Source organism: Notechis scutatus, chromosome 4, assembly GCF_049901735.1.
Source record: "Notechis scutatus isolate UNSWTSFEM ecotype Mainland chromosome 4, rNotScu1.2, whole genome shotgun sequence".
Classification (NCBI taxonomy): Eukaryota; Metazoa; Chordata; class Lepidosauria; order Squamata; family Elapidae; genus Notechis; species Notechis scutatus.
This window is the reverse complement of record NC_142012.1, coordinates 88,255,677-88,280,467: the sequence shown is the minus strand read 5'-3', so window position 1 is coordinate 88,280,467 and position 24,791 is coordinate 88,255,677. Positions and strand designations below refer to the sequence as shown.

Below are 24,791 nucleotides of genomic sequence, written 5' to 3'. Positions count from 1 at the left end.
AGGTCAATTTGACCCTGGTTCTCCCTAGTGCTTGTCCATTATCTTGACCACACCAAAATGCTGGCTTAATTTCAGGGCTTTTAAGCAAGCAATAGATAATGATGTTTTTCTACACTAACTTATGAAAAGGGCAACTTTAAACTGATCTCACTCTTGGAGTGAGGATGAGATTAAGGTAAACACCCAGGGGACTTGTCCAAAAAAGGAAATTTGTGGTATGGTTGAATACACCTGGAACAAGACAGCCTTACACAACCCTTGCTTTTAATTATTAATTTCATTTTCTGAAGCCGCACCATGCTATATGTAATTGTACTAACGGTTTTTTCCCTACTCCATAGAAAACAAGCATTAATTGTTGATTTGAAATGAATGTATGCCAGGACATGTAAGATCAGCTCTTTCCTTTATTAACATATGAAGTGTCAGAGGAAGAATAAACAGATACCTTGAGAAGTATCTAGGCAGCAGGATTCATTAGGCCCTGGTTACTCCTTTGTCAAATGAAGCAAATCTTCATTAACATCAGTATAGGATTAACTCAGGGTTTAAGAAAGGGAATAATGAGGAATACTCATTCCATTTCAAAGTTAATTTCTAACCAAGGCTTTTCTCTTTTACTTCCACAGACACATATTTTTGTTTTGGAGATGTGCTTTAATTTGGTCCAAAGTGAATTTTGACCCTGTACCTTGCACCCCTCCCTTCTAGCTACAGCCCGTTCTTTGGAGTTTGTTCGAAATTTCTGTTTATTGACAAAAAAAAAAGTCTGCACGGATGCAGTACAATTTAGATCCTATTGTAAAACCAGATAAATTTGTGTGCAAAAAAAATCACAAGCTGAGAGAAACGTAAGCAGTGGAGAGTTGCAGAATATATTTCTGAGATGTTTCAACAACCATCAAAAATAATTAATTAATTACTTGTACCTTATTTAAAACCAAGATCAAAGTATCAAACATAGTTGGCCCTTTGTTATAACTTCAGCTAAACATTATTTTGTTTTTAATATTTTTTAAAAATTTCCTGGTCTTAGTTACACTTGACAGTATTGGGCATTATTACAATAATCGAATAACTTAAATTCTGAAGGAACACCTCTCACCACACTTTTCATTTACTGATCTATTTAATGAATTTATACCTCAGCCTTTCACCAAAGAATGATCCTCAAGGCAATTGAGTAAAATGTAAAACTAAGGTGTTAATTTTTTTTAAAGCATGCATCTTATATCACATTTACGTTATAACATTCTTTATCATGTGTGACAGCAGATAAACTGGAATTGAATCTGAGCAGAGTTTGAATTAGGAGTTTTTGATTGAGTTTATGAATATATGATAGGAACCAAATTAGATCCAACAAATTTCTGTAGAATTTCTTTTTTTTTTTTATTTAAAGAAAACCACAGGATCACTGTATATATGGCTGCATCTTCTTGAAAACAAATCCCTATCACAAACTACAATTTTGTTTGGTTTTAGTCTGCTTGATTTGGTTCACAGAATTCCGGATACAGTCATATTAATTAAAATAACTTGCTATGTAAGTGCTAAGGAAATACTGAAAGATGACGGCACATGGTGGAAAGAAAAGAAGGTTAGGTAAATTATATCTACTATTCTTTTGCTTTTGAATTTTCCTGAGGCATCTGGTTGGCCACTGTTAGGAAAGGAAAGGAAAACTATTAAGCCAAACTCTACTCCCAGTGACTGCAGACATTCTCATGAAGTTGTTTCGGTAAAAGTACAGAAATGGTTTGAAGTTTTCTTCCTCCTCAATGTTTTTGCACTACCCAGTCCAACCTAAAGCACTATTATTCCTTGGAACTCACCCATTCAGATGGTTATTAGCTCTGAATCTAATGAAAGAGCTTTCAGTGTTAACAGAAAATGCATATTCTGGCTGAAAAAGGTGCCTATGTTTTGACCAAAAAAAAAAAAATATCTAACCCTAACATCCAACGGAAAACCCCCCACAGCATGGTCATCATTCAACCTCTGGAAAGAGAGGACAGAAGAAATGATAGCAAAAGACAGCTGGGGCAGGAAAGGAGGGAGAGAGAATTGAAATGATAGACAAATAAATATGTAGATTTAAAACCATGGAGGAATGTAGAAAAGCACCATTATGGAAAAAAAATGATGACAAAAATGTGAACTTTAGTCCTTGCATTTTCAAACCTGTGCTCAATGGCCTGATGGAATAAAAAACATGGAAGAGGAACCCCAAAGGAATATAAACTTCAGGTTTATTCAGTTGGGTTAAAGGTATTTGGTAAAGAAACAGCTGAGGCAAGGTTTACAAATGGTTTGGTGTTGAGCCCAAGCTCAGATATTTTCTTTATAAAAATATCCATTCTCTGTTGAATAGAACAAAATGATTTTTTCTAATTATATACAAAAGACCCAGTTCGGTATAGTGGTGAAGGCATCAGGATAAGAAACCGGGAGATGGTTGAGTTCTAGTCCCACCTTGGGAACAAAGTCAGCTGGGTGATCTTGGGCAATCTACTTTCTCTCAGTCCTAGAAAGGAAGCAATACTCTAAAAGCAATAATGAAAAGTTTTGCAAAAAACAACAAAAAAAGCACGGATCTGATCAAGCAGTCTCCAAGAATCAGATACAAGTAAACAGGAAAAAACCAAGACATCAAAATCTGGGATATATATACATTTTCCTTCATTTACTTGCCCCGTCTCATCAGAGGTTTTTATTTACTTTTTAACTGCAAAAATTGTCAAGTGACTACAGGCAAATTTCATCTGATATTCAAATTCACTCCAGAACATCACTAGTTCCATTATTTATTGGCAGAAAAAAAAAAAGGCTACAAATATAACCTATACTAAACAATTCAGAACAAGCATCTCTTCTTACAAGTTCAAGCTTGCATCCATTAAGCTTCTGGTTTCTTGTTTGATCAAAGCTTAATTTCAAGGCCCTCAAGAATTAAAAAGTGGTTAATTCTTAACCAGTCATTAACAAAACTCATTTCACTCCAGACCATGTAAAAAAGATCCTGGGAAGGAGGCTGAGAGCTATGGGTAAATGTGAGTGCAATGAAGCTTTTCTGTTGCCTGGCCTTCTCCTCCAGAAAGGTGGGCCTTCCATGAAGAACAATGGGCTGTACCAGCAATGGAATTAGTTACAGAAGATCTGTGTACGTGTAGAAGCAGATGAGTCATTTGCAAAGAGATCTTTTAGTCAGCCCTGCTCCTTTAATCTACCCTTATCACCCTCTCTGGCAATACCCCCTTCATCCATGTTTCTTTCTGTTTTTATAAGCTGCACAAAGTACAGAAAGGCACCTCAATTCCAGTCTCTTCTTTGTCATCCTAGTTGGCAGGAGCCAATACTCCAAGGTTTTTACTCTTACTAGAAACATGCCTTCTCTGGTCTGTAATGTACTTTCAACCTACCCCATTCCCAGTTATTTATATAATAGTTTGCCTTTTGATTTATATATTTGTTATATTTTTTAAACCGCCCCTGTCTTAGAGCAATAAACTGATGTACTGCCCCATAGTGCTTTACAGCCTCCTCTCAGTAGTTTACAAGAGTCGGCATATTGCCAACAACCTGGATCCTCATTTTACTGATCTTGGAAACAGGGGGTGGGAATGAAAAATCCCAGCAACTGGTTGGCTGCCCGGTTGCTGAGTGGGTGGGCCATGGTGGGTGGGGCCATGGTGGGTGGGGCCATGGTGGGTGGGGCCATGGTGGGTGGGGCCTACTGGAACTAGCTGTTTCCGGCTTCCGGTGGAATTCCAGAGCCCAAGGGAGGCCATTTTTCGCCCTCCGAAGGGTCCAGAGGCCTCTCCCGGGCCTCTGGGAGGGAGAAAACGGCCTCCCCTGGGCTCTGGAGGCCCTCCGGATGCCGGAAACAGGTCAATTTCCAAACTTCCAGAAGGCCCGTTTTTCCCATCCCAGAGCCTCCGCGCGGACCCTGACTCCATCGAAAATGGGCCCTGTGGAGACTCCTGGGAGGGGAGGGGCGGGGGCAGCCGGTTGGTTGAAATACCAGTTCAGCGAACCAGCTGTAACTTTAACATCCGATTTTCCCAAACCAGTCCGAACCCGTAGAATACCCCACCTGCTCAGAAAGATGGAAAGCTGAGTCAACCGTGAGCCAGTCAGGTTTGAACTCCTGAGCACAACTGAGCCCAAAAGTTCTGTTGTTAAGTGAGACAGTTGTTCAATGAATTTTGCCCCACGTTACAACCTTTCTTGCCACAGTTGTTAAGTGAGTCACTGCTTTTAAGTTAATAACACCGTTGTTAAGCAAATCTGGCTTCCCCATTGACTTCACTTGTCAGAAAGTTGCAAAAGATGATCATATGACCCAGGACACTGCAACCGTCATAAATAGGAGTCAGCTGCCAAGCATCTGAATTTTGATCACATGACCATGGGGATGCTGCAACAGTCGCAAGTGTGAAAAAGGGTCATAAGTAACTTTTTTCAATGCTATTGTAATTTCGAATGGTCATTAAATGAACTGTATGTCAATGATCTGTGACATGGGGGCCACGAGAAAGGCCTTGTCCAAACACAATGAACGTTGGACAGAGAAGTTAAAAGATATTTTGAGGTATCTTGATATGTAGAGTTAATGAGCAAAGTGACAATTCAAACATCTAAACTACTGAATATATTATTCAAGAGGAGGCTTAATGAAGAGTCACCAATAACCCCCCAAAATATTAAAAGAAATCTGCCTTAATTTCTTTATCAGAATATGTGAGGCTCACATTTCAACTTTGAATAGAATAAGGATCTGGATAAGGAAGAATAAACACTTAATATTGATATTCATTTCCATTTCACTGAAATTAAATGTAGAATTATTTTCTAATTGTGTATTTAATAACAATGTTCACTTTTTTGCCTTTAAAAATTCCATTCATCTGTAGCAATTGAAGTCCTTGTGCTAAAATTATTTCCAGGCTGCTCCTGGTTGACTTTCACCTGAAGATTGCAAGGTTTGCTGCTCTTTTGCACCCCAGCCACCATGTTCAATGTTCCATATTATGTCAGCTGAAAGCTTACTTTCCATGCCTTCAGCCCAAACGCTCTAACAGGCTGAAAGCAAAGTATAATCCTGCACTTCTTTCAACTTTCTATGTCAAACCCCACATTTCATGGTTCTTCCCATTAGTAACAGGATCTCAGGGTTTATATGGTTCCAATAAATTTTATGGGGCCTCAGAAGAATTTGGTTTGACTATTTTGATGTCCAGATCTCTATCATACAACCTAACTTCAGTAAAATTATATCTCCAGTCTGCAATGAAATTCAGTATGTTTCCACATTCCTATATTAAAGTAGTTTAGACTTAATATCTCTATAAGTAACTGGAATCAAAAAGAGATTTATCAGCTGTAGACCAGACACTGTTTTTTTTGTTACATCAGGGAAGCATGAAATGGCACAAAATGTGCAGAAATAACTATACTCCTAGAATAGAACTCTCCAAACTTGGCAACTTTAAGACTTGTGGACTTGAAGAACCATCCATGTATAGTGTACATACAGTACATTATGTTTACTGCCAATTTAAATATATTTACTCCTATTTCAAGGAGCTCAAGATGCCAGATCACAACAATCTTGCAGAGCTTAGAGAAGATATTAGTGGGATGAGCAATAATCTTCTTGGCTACATCAAGATCTGAACTTGAATCAGCCCCATTCCAGCCCAACACACTGGCAATATCTGCATCATTGAGTCAACTCAAAAATATAGCAGCAAGAAATTTGTTCCACCCATTGCCATTCCCTATCCTGCCATTATTACCTGTTTCAAACCCGTAGTCTCTCAAAATAACCCAAAACCCAAAACATACATTAAAGTCTAGTAAGGCCTTCAACTTAACTTCACTGCTTTATTAGGCACAGTTTAAAGTCACAAAAGTAAATAATGAGGCAAAAAGAAAACCAAAACAAACCACCGTTTTGAAGCAAGCCAAGATAATTAATCATACATTCCAGGAAGATAAGGGAGGAGAGTCCATGGAAAGAATGCCAGCAAAGATAAACCTCTTTCAAAGTAAACACTAAACTTTGACTCCAGCAATTCTGACTGCGCAGTTACAAACTTATATACATAGCTCCCACCTGCAAGCCACAAGGAGGATCATGGTAATCTCCTCCTGAGTAGACCTCGCTTTCCCCTGATCCTCTCCTCCCTGCGTGCCCTAGGATGGATAGGGGATGGGCCTGGATCCTCCTCTGACTGCTCAGCCGGCCTCTGCCCTTCCCCAGCCTCCTCCACCACCTCTGGAGCCACACCCCCACTCCCTGTTGGCTGTTCCTCCTCTTCCTCAGAGTCCGTCTCCACCAGGGGCATGACACAGCTCCTCTCCAAGTGAATGGGCAACAAGGCCTGACTAACTGTTTTTTTTTTAAAAGTTTTTTTAAATTTTATTTTAAAAAACAAATCCATTTTTCAGTTATACAGTGTGCCGACTGGGTACATATATCTTGTGCACATATTAATTTTTTGTATACATTTCTTACTAAGTTTACATTCATATTACAACCTATTCAACATTATATATCATAACAATATAATTTAATTCCTTACTTTATTTTCCAACCATTTATAAAATAAGTCCCATATCATATAATACTCCATTTCTTCTTGTTCTCTGATTGCCAATGTTAATCTACTCATTTCTGCACATTCCAATATTTTCTTAATCACCTCCTCCTCCATTGGAACCTTTTCATTTTTCCAATTTTGAGCCAATACAATTCGAGCTGCTGTTAATATATGTATAATTAAATATGTTTTTTCTTTACTATAGGAAGGCCTAACTGGTTTTATACTGTATATCCTGAAGTTGCCCTTGGTGAATTTTGGAATGGAAGAAAAGATTAACACCAGTACAGCTAAGCACAATTGAAGCCTGTCTCACTCATAGTCTGGGGTGAGGCAAAGAAAACATTGCGGGCAAAAATGTATGTATCAGTGCCATAATTAACCTTAAACCAACTCTCCATGCTCTGTATCTTAGGTTCTTTCCTCACTGTTGAAGATATAGTGCTCTCCAACCACCTTTGAGTCAATAAAAGACTACACCAATTAACCTTTGCCGACTCCATTGCCAAACTTTATCCTACACCTATTGTCTCTGCTCCCAACTGGTCACTTAGGTCTGAGGATATGAGTGACAAAGCTTTTTTATGCACTTGGACAGCCACTTTCACCTCTAGTGAACAGAAGTAAGTTGCCAAGGTAATGTTTATGTCATGGTTTAGACGCAAATAGAGAGACCCAACAAGAGTCGTGAATGACTTCATCACTAACTCAGACTGACTTGGGGTACTCTGGCACCTGTGATGAGACTCTTAGTTTAGAAAAAGTAAATCATAATTTCGATACAGGCAGAATGAGGAAACCATTAGTCCTAGGATGAATCCCAGGTCATCTTAGGGGAGAACACCCAAAGGACTCAGAAAATATATGAAATCTGGAAAGTGTGCAAGAGATTTCAGGAAAACGTGGATGTCTTTCAAATTACTCCTAGTTGAAAGAGATTGTGAACTCTGAAGAAACATAAAGCCGAAATGCCTCATGCAGTAATATAGAGACCAACATTTAAAAAGTCAATTTGAAATACCTAGAAAAGGATATGGTGGAATAACTAAGATCAAGAGGGGGAAAGAATTGTGTGGGTTCAACAATTCGTGCTTGAGGCTTTAGAAGGTGGTAGACAGGAAGCTCAGGTAAAGGTAACACAGGCTTTGCTCTTCCCTTTAAGAGGGTTTCAAGGTGGGGGAAGGAGAGCCACCATTTCAAACTGAAACCATTTTATTCTGAGCTCAGCAAACATACGGAAATAATTTACAAGGTAAAGTCACAAAAAGGTCGTATGATTCTCAAAATGGACCTGTTTTATTCCATAATAGGAATTCATACGATGCAGGGGAACCCTAAAGAAACCGGTGAATAAGAGGCTATGTGCCATTTCATACAATTAATCCTTGAGTTATGACCATAATGGTCATGAAGGTCACAAAGCAAGATGGTCACATGATCAATCCAATTTTACGACCTTTTTGCCAGGGTCATTAAGCAAGTGCTGAGATTATTGAGCGAAATCAATGGTTTGCTATGGATGCATTTTGGCTGCAAAAATGCAGCCAATACCGAGTGCTCAAACTGTGGTTGTGTGACCAAGGGTGCAACTGTGGGAACGTCAGATACAGGTTGTGGGTATCCCCCAGGTAGGTCCATCATAACTTTAAACAGTCACTAAGTGACTGCTCATAAGTTGAGGACTTTCTGTGCAGTTTAGGAGCCAAGCCCATAAGATGTTGAAATTAAAACTCCCGCCAGAATAATCTTCACTTTGATGAACCATACTGCATTATTTCTTTTCATTTTTGGAAACAATCCACTCTGAAGTGTGCAGTTCTCTGTAGTCCTGTTTGAACAGGAGAAGTAATAAAAACTCATGTTCTGTAGCAGTCACATACCTTCCTCCTGAGAACATTACACTGCATGTTTAATATCGGCTCAAGAGGAGGATACCAAGAAAAAAACAGGGCAGGGAGGGTACAGGCTAACATCTGGAAACACTCTTGAACTCTCACTAAAGAACAACAGTGGGCTTTCTTTTCTCTTATAATTCTGTTATTATTAAAACATTTCCTCTGCAACTGCTAATAATTATCTCCTTGTAAATTCAGACATTTTGTGGCAGTAGTATACCCCTCAGTTCTATAGATTCAAACATAGAAATCATAATCATGTAGCTTAATTATGGGAATGCTTATTTAATCTGCATCCTGCTTTTCTTTCCAGAGAACAGATTGTTCCCTCTCTTGTATGTATTTTGTACGTATTTCAATCCCTGTACAAAACCTCCTTCAGGCAGGAAGGCTCTTCTTATTGTGGATAATGAATATGGAAAGGTTAATCTGCCCACTCTTTGGGGGCAGGAAATAAGAACTGATAATGTAAGGTTTAACACAGGCGTGATCTCAATTCAAAGGATCTTGCAAGACCAGCCAAACTTCTCCATACAAAGCATCTTTCCACCCAGAGTGTGGCCTCAGATGTTGGAGCTTGGCCATCCCAAGGTTTCTTGCCAGGTCTAAAGAGATCTGAGCTCATCAATCATTGTAATACAAAGCAGATTCCTCTATTCTAAGTTATTTTGAGAAAGCCACCAGGAATTCTTTAAGCTAATTGTAACGGATTATGGAGCTGCCTATAAGAAATATTCTAAAATGGGATGGTGGCAAAGGTGTTGGATAGGGAAAAGGAGAGCTAAGTTTAAGTCCACCTCCTCCCCCACCAAGAAAGGTCATTGGGTGACATTGAATGAGCCACTTTCTCCCAGCCAGATTGTTCCCAGATTGTTATGGGAGCAAAATGGAGGTTGCATGCTGTCTTAAGTTCCCAAAAAAAGGCAGGATATAGAACTAACACCAACTTAATTAATAGAACATACGGCAAAGAAACAAATCTTTTATTGTATATTTTTCAGGCCACCATCTACTAAGGCATTAGCTATTTAGGAGATTGTCCATTAGAAGGAAATGTTTTGTTACATCAAGCAGACAACTCAAGAGTAAAAATATTTATCTGATGTAAACAAAACCATGATCAGAAACTCTTTCATGAATGATAAAACTGTTTTGCACTGCTCACTCAAGTGGCACACAAACATTTGCCAATTCTGAAGAGGAAACAGCTTTTTTTCACTGTGTATATCTCTCCGGCAGTAACTTTAGAAGGACACACAAATAATTCAAGTGTGTTACTAAGTTACTCAGGTGACTGCTTTGTGTTTTTTTTGCCATGCCTCAAGCACCTGAATCCCGTTTTTGTCTCAGGAAGCAAGTTAAGCAAGATTAACCAAGATAAAAGTGTCATTTATTCTTCTTAGCTTCCCATCTTATTAAAGCATTGGTGAGAACTCTGTTTAAGTATAAATTTCTCAGCAATTGCTAAATTGCTGTTCTAGCCAAACTACCTGTCATTAGTCAAACTAGAAGTCCCAAAGAAAAATTGTTGCATTCACAAGGCACACCATCAAATGGTTAGGCAAAAGGAGTCTGATAACACCTTTTCTGAGGATAATTTTTTTTATTAAAAGACAGTCTACAAAGAGTGCAGAGAACAGCAACAAAGATGATTAGGGAACTGGAGACTAAAACATATGAAGAACGGTTGGGTATACCTCGTTTAATAAAAAGAAGTAGTTTAATGAAAAGAATGATTGGGAGTGACATGATAGCAATCCTTCAATATCTAAGGCAGTGGTTGCCAACCAGTGGGCCAGGGACCACTGGTGGTCCGCAAGAAAATTTTGGTGGTCGGCAGAGAAATAGCACCCCCAAAGCAATTAATCAGGCTATACGGGAACACAAGGCTGTGCCACCCACATGGCCTGCATCACTTGCATTGCGAATAACATGAGGTAGTGAGGGGAAGGGGGAAAGAGCAGAGAGGGAGAACTTGCCCCAATCACCCCACGCGCCTGGCCTGGCCACCGAGCTGCTTCTTTCAGCTTTTTTCTTCTTCTGCTTTTGGCTGCACTCAAGGAAAGCAGCAAAAGTCTTTCTTTCTCTCCCCCAAACTTCGCCAAAAATGAGTCTTTGTGACCCTGCAAGGCATCCTGCTCCAAGAGGCTGTGCCAGTGTGACAAGACTCACAAAGACTCGTTTCTGGTGAAGTTTGGGGGAGAGAAAGAAAGACTTTTGCTGCTTCTGCTGCTAACCTTGCATGAAGCCAAAAGTCTCTCTCTCTCTCTCCCTGAGAATGGAGCTGGAGACGGTATCCTGTCATCCCAATAAAGAATGATCGATTGGTAGGAAAACGGGGTGGGGAATTGTCCTGCAGACTATTTTGGGGATTTTCCCAGGGCTCTGGTCTGCGGGATTTAAAATTATGAGTTTGATGGTCCCTGAGGTCCAAAAAGTTGGCAACCCCTGATCTAAGGGGCTACCACAAAGAACGTGTGTGTGTGTGTGTCAAGCTATTCTCCAAAGCACCAAAAGGCAGGACAAGAAGCAATGAATGGAAGCTTGTCGAAGGGAAATCCAATGTACAACTAAAGTGAAATTTCCTGACAGAAAAATTAACAAATGGATCAGTTTGCCTCAAGAAGTTGTGGGTGCTCTAACACTGAAGGTTTTTAAGAAAAGATTGGACAGCCATTTCTCTGAAATGGTATAGAATTTCATGCTTGAGCAGAAGGTTAAGACTAGAAAACCACCCAAGGGCTCTTCCAACTTTGTTATTCTGTTACTTTCATGAGCTGCAGCAAGCTCACCAGTCCTCACCACTGGTCACCATAGATTTTTTTTGTGAGATACATTTAAATAAAAGTAGACTTAAAAATGGAAATAGTTGAGCTACACTGGCAAAAAAAAAATTACATTGATCTTGGTGACTGCTCAAATGACCTTGGACACAAGAAATATTTGACAATGGCAAATGCAAATTGATATGGATGGCTTTTACTGGGACTTTTAGCTAGGCACAAATGCTAGGGTCAGAATAGCAATAGTAATAGCACTTAGACTTATATACTCCTTAATAGTGCTTTACAGCCCTCTCTGAGCAGTTTTTAGTGAGTCAGCCTATTGCTCCCAACAATCTGGGTCCTCATTTTTCCCACCTCGGAAGGATGGAAGGCTGAGTCAACCTTGAGCCTGGTGATATTCGATCTGCCAAATTGCAGGCAGCTGATAGTTAGCAGAAGTAGCCTGCAGTACTGCACTCTAACCATTGCACCACCGAGGCACCAAACAATGTTGTGCTTCTTGTTACAATGCAAATAAATGGCAACCTGGAGGCTGTTTAAATCTGCACACAAAGTGAACCAATTGCCAGTGTTGCATCTCCAAAGATATGTTTATGGAAATTCTCAGTCATCCAGGTTATGATTATCCCAAAGATACTTTTTTTTTCCAAAAAAGCAATTGGACTTTGTGTTTTTTTCTTTGAAAACATTTTGCTTCTTATCCAAGAAGCTTCCTTCCATTCCCCACCAGTCAGTTATAACTGAATGAGCTTCTTGGATGAAAAGCAAAAAATCTTCAAAGAAAAAACCAAGAATGTCCTTTTGGGGAAATAGCATCTATGGGTCTCCACAAATACTTCTTCTCTTTTACCTTTATTCTCAATCAGTTTTTAATCGATATACTTCACTCCCTTTCAAAGAGAACTAAAATGCAGAATTAGATCTGCCATCAAATATTTTTAATGTTTTATTTAATGTTTTATTTATTTTATTTGTATAACATAAAATTTCAATTTCAATCAAATAATGTGTTATCTGGGTACAATTGTTTTTAGGCAATCATGATCAAAATGTTTGCAATAGTATTCATCACAGTAACATTAATAGTATAATAACAATAATATTTAACTTATCTACTTTAACAAATCTCCATTTTAACATTTATCCTTTTTATGTCCCCATATTTCTAACTTCTGTTTTTATTATCTAACCATTGATAAAATAGGTCCCATATCAAAAATTATTCTGTTTTTTCTTTGTCCTTAATAATAAGCGTTAAGTCTATCCATTTCTGCACATTCTAATATTTTCTTAATTACACTCTCATCTGTCAGGATCTCATCATACTTCCATTGTTGTGTAAATACAATTCTGGCTGCAGTTAGTACATGTACAATCAAATATATAGTCCCTTTGCCATCAAATATTTTGAAAGAAGCAACTGAATGCCCAGTTGGGGCTGAAGCTTCCTTGCAGATGCTCCCCTCCCCCACAAAAAAATCATTTTCATCATCCTAAGTGGGAGTTTCTGAGACCAGACATAATTTCACTAAGAGAAAAAAGTGCTTCATATAAGCATTTCAGATGGAAGAATGCAGGCAAAGGCAAGATCCATCTCTTGTTCTCCTGGTAGGAGGCCAATCCTCTGATCATGTATTCCAGGGGTGTCAAACTCAAGGCCTGGGGACCAGATCCGGCCTGAGGGGTACTTAGATCTGGCCTGCGGGGCCATCCTGGAAACAAGGCAAAGGACCGGCCCACGGTGCTTCTGCCAGCCAGAACGGGCTCCCGAGCTCCATTTTCACCGGCAGAGGGTTGCAGGAGGCTGTGGCAGCCGAACATGGAGGTCGGGAGCCTGTTTTCGCCAGCAGAGCGCTTGGGCCACCACAGGTGACCCTGACACAAGTGATGCTGAGCTGGCCACACCCACCCCAGCCCCCAAGGTCAAACACAACTCTGAGGCATCCCTCAATGAAATCATGTCTGATATATCCCGTCATCACTTATTGCTGCCATGTTGGCTGCTGTTGATCGGTACTTGAGTTCATCTGGACAGTCACAAATAGATTTAGTATCGGTACTAAAGGTTTAGCAAAAGCATCCCGATTTAGTTTGTTCTCTCAACATGGCACTTTTCCTAAGAATTGTTTAGTAGGTTTATCGACCTGGGATTCCACCAAATTTCATGTGACAATTCTTCAAAATTCTCATCTCAAGCAAGAAACAAGATCAAGGGAAATAATCCTCAAACAATGAAGGGGTTTTTCCACTTATTGTTTCACACGAAGGAATCACATAAACCCTAGTACAGGGGCTGTCAACCTCGCGACAACATATTGTCATCGCGTGACATATCGTAACTTTTTCCCCCTTCGCTAAAGGGGGTGGGCATGGCCAGTGCGTGATGCATCCGGCCCAGGGGTGGGATGCTATCTGTTTGGCCCGGTTCTATACTACCAGTAGCTGCGAAGAGCAACTGACACCGAACCAGTTCAGTGTTTGGCCCACCCTCCTGCCCGGGCTCTAGGCTGTCCTTTATTCCCTGCTTTTCCCTCCTCAGCTGCTTTGCGCAGCACAGTTGAGGTTGAAAAAGCAAGAAACAAGAGGATTTTCAAACGCTGCACACCCGCGCGCAGTGCTTGTCAGCTGTCCAGGCGGCACAGCTGATGATTTCTTGCAAACGCTGCACACATGCATGTAATGATTGTCGGCAGTTCAGAAAAACCGGCAAATCACTCCACTGGTTGGCCCCTCCCCTCCCCGCCCACTCACTCTTTACCTGGCATGCGAGCCATCCAACTTGCCTGATTTGGTAAGTTGCCATTTTTTCCTTTTTTCCCCCCCTGAACCATCAGCTGTTCTGCTCTGCCAGGAGATTTAGATTAGCTAGAAAGGAAATCCTTGGAATTGAAGCTTCTACTTTTCAGTGCAGACGCAGGTAGCCAATTGCAGACAGATAGATCTTTAAGTGAATCTGTGATTCTGTGAGCAACTCAATCTGCCTGCCTGCTTTGCCTGCTTTTGGGTAAAAGTTGCTCTATTTTTATAACAAAAAAAATCAATATTTACATAAGTATTTATAATAGTTACCTGCAAGCCATGCCCACCAGTCACATGACCACCAAGCCATGCCCAGTCAGCAAGCCACACCCACCCAGTCACATGTCCACCAAGCCACACCCACAAATTAGGCCATACTCACAGAACCAGTTAAGAAATTTGAATCCCACCCCTGATCTGGCTCACGGGTCACGAGTTTGACACCCCTGCCCTAGTACCAAAATCTATTCAGCTACAATGACATAAAACAAACTTCCTAATCTGATGCTCTCCAATTGAGTCAGAATTCTACTCTTATAACCCAAATACACCTGGAGACTATCAAGATCTGAGGCCAACCAAAGAGATATGGCCATTTTAAATTACAGCATTTAAGGATTGCATCTCATACCTAAACAGATCTCGAAAGTGTGAATTTTCAGCTTCCCTCCTCTGAAAAGTTCCATAAAGAATATCTTGCAATCCATTTTTTAAAATCAGATCCCCTGAACTTAATTGGAAACCACTTGACTTCTTGCAAGAAATTCTTCCTGACCAATAAACAGCATGAATTGTATCTCTTGGCAGCCATACATGTAGTGAGACCTCCCTTGTGGATCCAGTTACAGGATCAAGGAAAGAGTTTTTGTCTGTACTTATCAAATGAATTTGGAATTTGGCTTTCACTTCTGCGGAATCAAGTTTCTTACACTTTTACTCAAATGTAGGTCTTACAAAAATGCATAAGCCCCCCATTTTGTAATCTTAAGTAGATCAATCTTTACCAACTGAAGTAAAAAATATACAATTTTAAATGGTTAAGAGCCTGGGTTTAAGATTGAGAATTATACAGAACTGATCATTTATTAAAGCAACACAGACTGCTGACATAGTTAATATAATTGAGATTCTAATTTTATTTGCGGGTATATTTTTCTTTTCTTTTTTTTCAGGAAAAAAACCACAGATGGTTGTTTATCTAAGGTCGTTAGGCATCTCCGGAGGAGATAATTTAGCTCATATAAAGAGACTTTCCTCTTTTTTAATTAACAGCAGCAAGAGATTCTCGGAAGCTCCAAAATCAGATCCCGCTTAGCTCCCACCCCAAACAATACGGAAATCCTGCTGTCTTTTCTGCACCTCCTCATCCACGCACATAATTGCACGATCATAGATGTTAATCAGCCTGTGCCACCAGAATGGATGGACCATTTCTTCAAAGTTTATGCCCTCACTACAAGGTAGTCCTTGAAGTCCTTGATTTATGACCACAATTGAGCCCCATATTTATGCGAAGAGAAACATTTGTTAAATGAGTTTTGCCCCATTTTACGACCTTTCTTGTACGAAGAACTGCAGCTAAGCTCGTAACACGGTGGTTAAGTTCATCTGGCTTCCCCACCGACTTTGCTTGTCAAAAAGGTCGCAAAAGGTGATCAAACGACCCTCGGACACTGCAACTGTCACAAATAGGAGTCAGTCGCCAAGTGCCTGAATTTTGATCACATGACCATCGGGATGCTGCAATGGTCATAAGTGTGAAAAATGGCCATAAGTCACTTTTTTCATTGCCTTTGAAAAGTCACTAAATGAACGGTTGTAAGTCAAGGACTACCTGTCATGCATGTGTACTAGCCCTACAAGCTAACAATCAATTAAAAAGAATACCGCACAACTTTAGAATCCTTTAAAAGAAAAAGTAACGAAACATTGTAAGAGAGAAAGATTATCTAATAAATGAAAGAGACAACTATTCATCTTTGGGACATAGGCATTGCTTTTGATGAAGAGAAGTCTAAGTATAATTATAATAATTTAAGTAAAATTTACATCAACACCTTTCTACCAGGGGTGGGATGCCAATATTTTTACTACCGGTTCTGTGGGCTTGGCTAGGTGGGCGTGGCCATCTGACTGGGTGGGCGTGGCTTCTTTTTTTGTGCAGCACCCCACGCTCTGGTGGTTGTTGTTGTTTTGCCGCTTGGGCCTCAGGGAAGCCTCCCGGGAGGCCGTTTTGGCTCCCAGGAGGCTTCCCTTAGGCCCAGGAAGGCAAAAAACGGAGCGCAGGGGGCCTGCATAGCACACGCACCCCACGTGCTCCTTTCTGCCTCCAGGTAAAGCGGTAAGACAGCAAGGGGGATCCTGGCACAGCTGATTGTTTGAAAAAGTAATATCGGTTCGGCTTAACAGGTAGCTGTTTTTTTTACTACTGGTTCAGCTGACCGGTGGGCCGAACCGGTAGAATCCCACCACTGCTTTTTACACAGGCAAAACATATCCTGAGATGATCATCACAAGCGAGGAGAGTTCCACAATTTAACAGAAGAACAAGAGTTGGAAGGGATCTTGAACATCTTCTTCTACTCCAGGAGACCCTGGCCTAAGTCATTCCAGACAAGCGGATGGATGTCCAACCTCTTCTTAAAAGTGATGGAGCACCCACAGCTTCCGAAGGAAAGCCTTTCCACTGGTTAATTGTTCTGTCATTCGTACCTTCCCACCCAGTTTCAAGAAGCAAAATCAACAGGGAAGATAGCAGGGAAAGTTGCACGTTGCAGTCATAAGATGTCTTGCTTAATTATTATGTTGATTCGCTAAACAATCGAGGCCAAAAAAAAGATTGTAAAATTTGGTGTGGTCACATGATGCCTCATATAAGACTGTACCACTTAGTGGCTCATTTTCTGGTCCCCATGGTGGTCTTATGTTGATGACTACCTATATGGATCATATGGTAGGCTGGAGGCAGACTGGTACGGAGAGACAGTACTTAAGGTATTTTGAACAAATATATAAACAGAAGGAGTTTGCTCCTATATATGAGTATCCACCAACATCCTCAATTATGCATTCTGGATCAAGTGCAACTTCTGAAGGTTCTTGAAGAACCATCCCAGTCTGATTTCATGAAGAGCTGACATTGTTCATGACGCCAGTCTTTAAGCCAACAAATTCATTTGTGACAAAAGTTCCTACCCAAGTCTCTGGATCAGAGGTCTCCAAACTTGGCAACTTTAAGACTTGCGGACTTCAATTCCCAACTATGAGAACTCTTCAACTATGCTGGCTGGAGAATTCTGGGAGTTGAAGTCCGCAAGTCTTAAAGTTACTAAGTTTGGGGACCCCCTGCTCCAGATGCAAAACTGAATCCAGAACCGCTTAAGAGTGCAAACCCAAGTCTTTATGAAAAGTTTTCTCGCACCTATAACAACTGACATCCTATTCCAGAGCCCGCTTTTTCTCTGATTAGGAGAATGTTATCTTATCTGCATTTAGGTCTCAATTTATGAGCTTGTATCCAGCTTCAATGCTATTAAACACAGACCAACCGCTTCCCTGGTAAGAGTGTGTGTCATCATCATTCCTGACTGCGCAACCACCACTCTAAAGATCTCCCCTACATTTTGCACAGGCTGCCTGAGGAATTCTGGAAGAAGGCTGGGAAGGCTCTCTTGGACTAATGTTTAATAGTTTCTATATAATGGCTGCAAGCCATCTGCTAATTCTAATCAACATGAACTCATGACCGCAAAATGTTATGAGTCCAGCCTCATTCTGCATAGTTCATATATTGCTGCTGACATTGTCAACAAGTGTGCTCTACGGAAATTCAACTAATTATTCACTTCTTTCAATGCTGAGGCCAGCAACAAAAGGCCATTAGTCAAGACCAGTCCACTCCTTCCACTCTGCATCTTGCCAATTCAGCCGATACACAACTGGCAGGGATGTCCAATGTTGCACAGTCAAAGGCAAAAAAAAAAAAAAAAAAGAATTTCAGAGCGCTGGCTTATCATTCCTTAAATCAAACCTATTTTCCCAGATCGCATATACATGGAATACACAAAGTTAATTCTTGAGCCTGGTCTGAACTTCTGAAAAATCATCAGTTTTACCAGTCCTCTAGTTCAGGGGTCCCCAACCACCGGGCCGCGGACCGGTACCGGGCCGTGGAGCACTCTTTACCGGGCCGCAAAGAAAAAAAAAAAAAAAATGGCGGCTTTCTTCGCCTTCGGTGAATGCTGCTGGGATCGGGATCAAGGACACAAATGAAAGAAGGGGAGGGAGGAAGCAACCGAAGCCTGTCCTGCTCTCTGGCTCAGCTCTCTCAGTCGCTTTCTCGCTCCTCCACCAGCCCAGGAAGAAACTGCTTCAAAGAAGCGGGGGGCTTTTCCTGTCGCCGCAGCTTCCCGAGCGCCCGTTTCACCCCACCCCGCCCGCCCGCTCGCTCGCGGTTCAATCCACAGTGCTCCGTTCTGCCTGCCTGCCTGTCTGGTTGTTTAGGAGCAGCTTGGCTGAGAATAATAACTATTCGCCTCTTTTTATCAGCCGAAGCTGCTCCAAACGAAGAAGGCAGGCAGGCAGGCAGGTAGAACGGAGCACTGTGGATTGAACCGCGAGCGGGCGGGCGGGCGGGTGGGGTGAAACGGGCGCTCGGGAAGCTGTGGCGACAGGAAAGCCACCCCGGCTTCTTGGGCTGCTGGAGGAGCGATAGAGTGACTGAGAGAGGAACGAGGCAGACACCTGAGGGAGGGAGGGAGGGAGACACCTGAGGGATGGGGCTGAGGAGGCAGGGCCGAGGCGCTCCCTGAACTTGGTGGTTTGCTGGCAGGCGTTTATTACCCGACTAGGTAACAACATCAGATGTTACCTAGTCAGGTAATGAAACGTCTGCAAGCAAACTACCAAACTCGGATTCTCCCCCGGTCCTTGAAAAATGTTTCTGCTTGAAACCGGTCCCTGGTACAAAAAAGGTTGGGGACCACTGCTCTAGTTCTAGAGATACTTGACTGGGTAGCATTTCCCCAGTAATATCCCAGAAAACAAAATACTCTAATTTTGTTTTTAATGCTATGTATGCATTATGACAATGCCAGGTTGACTCTGTTTCTTGCTAAATGCATATGGAATTAACTTCCTAGTCAATTTTGTATTGGCAGTGACTAACATCTTGGTTGTGGTTTGCCGGTAACCGGTGCAGATGGCAGCAGTATTGGACAGTGAAGACGAAAGGGAACCAGTCAGGGAGTCTGGCGAGGGCTCAAACAAGGGTCCTGCATCTGATGCAGGGATGGGGCCAGGACCATGAGAGTGGGGTGCTGCCTTCAGAGTTTTCGGAGTCTGGCAGCAGCGAAGCAGAGGACCCCGGGGAGCCTGTTCCCACTGCGCATGTGCGAGAGCAGTTGAAGCAGAAGGGGCGACTCAGGAGTAAGGCTGGGAGGTGATGGCCCCTACCATAAGGGATAAAAGTCAGACCTCAATGATGAAGAGCTTTGCAGGAAGCAAGGCAGTTCAGTAATTTTCGAGTCCTTTGTGAACCTCTGTATTCTGGTCGGTTTTTTTCTGGGTTTTTGGGTTGGTTTATGTTAAGCCTTAATTGGACGTCTGTTTGTTGGCAAGCATTCTACAGCACTGAAAAGCATGCTCTTATCTGGAGGAACTGTGTATAATTAGTTTTGGCTTGGAATGTAAGTCATTCCCAGCATCGCATTAAATAGGTTTTACTTTTAAATTCAGTTTGTGTTTTATTAAGTTTGACGAAGCCTGAGTCAGAACAATCCCCGAGGGCAAAGTGCCCATTAAAATGTTTTGTCCTTGGCCAATTAGAGAACCCAAAGGATTCCCAAATGGTCTTCAAAGTTTCCCATTGGCCTGGCTGCCATTTCTGTTGAAGCTCTGATCTCCCTATAGCTATTTTCTGTAAGACACAACACTCCTGACACAAGGATTCATGCAACGTGGACTCGATAGATTTTTCTTTTACCAAACAAAAAGCTCTAAAGTAGCAAGAATGAGAACAAGAATAATCTCACACCAGTTAGAGATCATTATCCTTAAGCAGCGGGTTAGACTAGAACAGGGGTCTCCAACCTTGGCAACTTTAAGACTTGTGGACTTCAACTCCCAGAATTGAAGTTGGAGACCCCTGGAATAGGGGGTCCCCTTGGGGTCCCTTCCAGCCCCATTATGATCAAGTGCAAGCAGCAGCTTGTGATTTTGTCTACTGAACTGTGTATAGGTAGCAGTAAACCATTCTTGCATGTGTCTCACTCCCAGGACCTCAAGTACCGGCCAGGCATGAACAAGAAACTGAGTACTGAACTCAGTCCCTAGAAGTCTGCTGAGGTAAAACAGGCCGGTGGATTTGAGAACCATTATTCTAGACTACCCTGGATGTAAACAGATGCTACCAACCACCTCTATAGAGAGGATACATCCTGGAGAGGTTAATATGTTAGGGAATGTTCAACCAAGGCAATGCAGGCCTTGAGATTTTCAGAACTGTCTCCATATTTGGTTCTTTTGCCACAACAACCCTTTTGTATAAGAACAGAGGGGGGGGACAGGCCTATCTTTGAAATGGCTTCCCCAGAACTCCATGCATAGGGACACGACTGCCATTTCAGCAGGAATCCAGGTTTTACTTCACATAAACTTTTAATGCTGGCTTTTTTTTTTTCTGTTGGTTTTATATCCCATTTGAATTAGAATTAGAATTAGAATTCTTTTATCGGCCAAGTATGATTGGACACACAAGGAATTTGTCTTGGTGCAAATGCTCTCAGTGTACATAAAAGAAAAGATACATTTGTCAAGAGTCAAGAATCATCAGGTACAATACTTAATAATACTTAATGATAGTCATAGGGTACAATAAGCAATCAAATCATACTAGGAAACAGTCCATATAAATCGTAAGGATACAAGCGACAAAGTTAGGGTTTTGTTTTTACAATGATAGGTTGCCGGTTGCTTTTGATGTTTTTTTTTCCTTACGGGCCGAAAATCAATGTGTGAAACATTACCAATATCGTTTTTAAAAGGGGAGGATTCAGACATGGTTGTGAAGTGTAACCTGTTACCTCTGAATTAGTGTTACGGGAACCCATCTTTGTGATAAATCAGGCAATTGTGCCTGATGCCATAAGCAACTCACAAGTTAGTACAATGGTGAACCAAGTGTTGTGATTTATTCCACACCCCGATGTGTGCCTCCCTCTGTTATCAGATAGATGACTATCCTATAATCTATCTGCCTTTATAATTACATACAATTGCTGTCAGTTCTATAGCTTACCTTTTGACCATCCTTGGTTGCTAACCCTCGAAATGCAAAGTGGTTATATGGTTAATTTTATATTACCCGAACCGATCTTCATGCCCCACAAAAGTTAGCGGTCCTTATGTGTTATTCCAACCCAAAGGCATCCTCTCCCTTCCCGCTCATCTTAGCATTTATGGGCCACCACACACTGGTGTGCTTGTAAACCTCACCTGAGTTTTGAAACTCAACGAAAAACCTCCGAGCCCCTGACTCAGGGGGAAGCCTCCCTCCCAGCCCCCCAAGGGGCAGCAGCGCCTGGCCCGGGCCGGCTCTTCAGCAATCCCCATTGCCCTCTGAACGCACCCAAAGCCGCTACTCGCCTGCGCCGGTTCAAAAGCAAAAGGCGCGCGTCCTTAGGATGGGAGGTGCGTTTTGGGGGCTTTAAAGAAAAGACCCCCGGGGAGGGAGGGAGGGGGGTCCAGACGAAGGCAGGGCAGGGGAAGCGCGGCGGAACCCGGGTGCCCCCAAAAGCCCCGGGGGGAAGTCTGAAGGGGCGCATGAGAGGGCAGCGAGACGGCTCACTCACCTACGGCTCGGATGAGGAAGCCCTTGGGGGCCCGCAGCGCCCTGCGGAGCCAGGCGTCGCGGAGGAGCTGCAGGGGCGCCGGGGGGCCTTGCAAGAGGAGCACGCCGCCCCGCAACCAGCCCTGCAGCCGCACCCGCCCCACGGCGCGCGCCAGCCCGGCGTTCCAGTAGCAGGCGGCGTTGGCGCGCCGGAACGCCTGGAAGACGGCCGCGCCGCGCGCCTCGTCCTCGCAGCAGTCCGCCTCAGCCTCCGCCTCAACCCCGGCCGCTTCCCGGGGCCCCTGCGGGCGGCGACGCAGGACGAGAGCGAGCGAGCTGGGCGCCAGCTGCACGGAGCGGCGGGGAAGCGGCGAGGGCGACATGCTGAGGCGGCTGCGGGGCGCGTTATGCCCGTCAGCGCCGCCGCCGCCGCCGCCGCTGCTACCAAGGGAACCGAGTTGTTCCTGGCAAGGGGCGGGGATAAAGCTGGCCGGGCTCCAAGCGAGGGGCAGCGGCCCCGGAGCCAGAATTTCTCGCTCGCCTCGTTTCCCCCCACCCTCGCCCTCCGAAGCACCTGGAGGAAGCGGAGGGGTGGGGAGGGCAGGCTGGCCCGCGCGCTGCAGTGCGCTGCGCTCTGGTCTGCAAGGCGCGCCATTGGTCCCAGCGGGGCTCATGCCCCGCCGAAGCTTCTTGCGTCGGATCCTCATCTGAACCGAATCCTGGGCTGGTGGAGAACGAGGTTCTCCGCCGATCGGAATACAATAGGGCTGCGGTCGGGGAGTGCGCCAGAGTGAACAAAAAGTTTGCCTCGCCTGAAAATCGAATGGAGCGGTTCGCCTTTAGTTAAAAGGACTTCGGCGTCTCTCTTGGAAAGCTACGTTGCTCGCCAGTAACCGGGGTAATTTTGCACTGTTATGACGAAGGGAAGGAGAATTACCCTTCTAGGGAATGCGCGCAGATTTTCAATTAGTTTCAGAGGCGGAAGAGGGGCATCTGCCCGTTGATCAACCATCAGACTCTCTTAAATGTATCCTGCACGAGTCAAAAAGAGGACTGTGAAAATATGTACAGACCCCTCGCATCCCGGACATAAACTGTTTCAACTCCTTCCCTCAAAACGACGCTATAGAGCACTGCACACCAGAACAACTATACACAAGGACAATTTTCCCCCCGAATGCTAAATCACTCTGCTAAATAATTCCCTCAACACTGTCCAACTATTACAAAGTCTGCACTATTACTATTAACCTCATCACTCCTTATCACTCATCCCCTTCCATCTGTGACTGTATGACTGTAACTTTGTCACTTGTATCCTTATGATTTATATTGACTGTTTCCTAGTATGATTTGATTGCTTATTGTACCCTATGACGATTATTAAGTGTTGTACCTGATGATTCTTGACTCTTGATGAATGAATCTTTTCTTTTTATGTACACTGAGAGCATTTGCACCAAGACAAATTCCTTGTGTGTCCAATCACACTTGGCCAATAAAGAAGCCCTATTCTATTCTATTCTATTCTATTCTATTCTATTCTATTTCTATTTCTATTTCTATTTCTATTTCTATTTCTATTCTACTCTATTTCTGTTCTATTCTATTTCTATTCTATTTCTATTCTATTTCTATTCTATTCTATTCTATTCTATTCTATATTAAACGGAGGTCCCCAAACTTGGCAACTTTAAGACTTGTGGACTTCAACTCCCAGAATTCTGGGAGTTGAAGTCCACAGATCTTAGTGTCCAAATTTGGGGACCCCTGCTCTTAAAGGTGTGAAGAAGTTGCTGGCAGAATAAAAAGCAGTTCTGGAAAACTCAAGATGATCTGCAGAAAAGGTCAGAAGGGTGAAACATCTCTGAGTAGAAACGGGGGTGGGAAAGGTGGGGGAGTAAAGTATTTGTATTTATAAACAAGGAACTCTATTCCAATTCCTACTCTATCCTACTCTCTATTGCTGCCCTCCCCCACCAGGAATAGTGCAATTGTAGACGGAAGCACATCTGCAGGTACTTTGGAATCAGAATTTTTGTTGCTAAACAAAGCAGTTAAGAGTGTTGTGCTATGGTTGTTAAGCGAAGCGTTGCCGTTATTAAGTGACTCACACAACCCTTAAACAAATCTGCTTTCCCCTGATTTGCTTGTTAGAAGCCGTCTGAGAAGGTCACAAACAGTAATCCCATGATCCCAGGGCCCTACAACCATTGTAAATACATGCCCGTTTATCAAGTGCCTGAATTTTGATCACATGACCATGGGATGCTGTTATAATTATATGTGCAAGGACCAGTGGTGGGATTCATATTTTTTTACTACCGGTTCTGTGGGCGTGGCTTGGTGGGCGTGGCAGGGGAAGGATACTGTAAAATCTCCAGTCAGAGGTGGTATTTGCTGGTTCTCCGAACTACTCAAAATTTCCACTACCGGTTCTCCAGAACTGGTCAGATACCTGCTGAATACCACCTCTGGCAAGGACCCATTGTAAGCCACTTTTTTCAGGGTCATTGTAACTTGGAACGATCACCAAACAAATGGTTGTAAGTCAAGGGCTGCCTATATACTATTTCAGCAAATTGTCTCTTCAATTCTTTGGGATCTCTCCAATAATTGTTTGTGACTCAGGGTTGTCCAGGGATAGGACCAAAAAGATCATGATAGGATGTCATGGAAACTTACAGGCTGACTTTCGGTCTTGCTGTTGCTGCTTCTGCCATGGGCTCTTTGAACTGTATATAAAATTGCTCATAAAATGCTGCTCTTAAAAGTGGTCTTAGGATGCTGGAGGTTCCTCCAAGACCTCCTTGGTGGCCCTTAAACTCAAAATTATTTGCTGGCTATTGAAGATACTCACAAAAATTTTAAAACA

At 42.6% G+C, this 24,791-nt stretch overlaps 1 protein-coding gene across 1 annotated transcript in view; it reads right to left on the bottom strand.

Moving 5' to 3' along the window:
* The window catches only part of STOX1 (storkhead box 1), a 41,638-nt gene extending 19,085 nt beyond the window's left edge, over positions 1-22,553 (bottom strand). Inside the window, exon 1 of the mRNA XM_026672818.2 lies at positions 21,939-22,553. Within this exon, the coding sequence (XP_026528603.2) occupies positions 21,939-22,299 (361 nt within the window). The 5' untranslated portion in view covers positions 22,300-22,553. The remainder of the gene's footprint in view (positions 1-21,938) is intronic.
* Between the last annotated feature and the right edge of the window lie 2,238 nt (positions 22,554-24,791).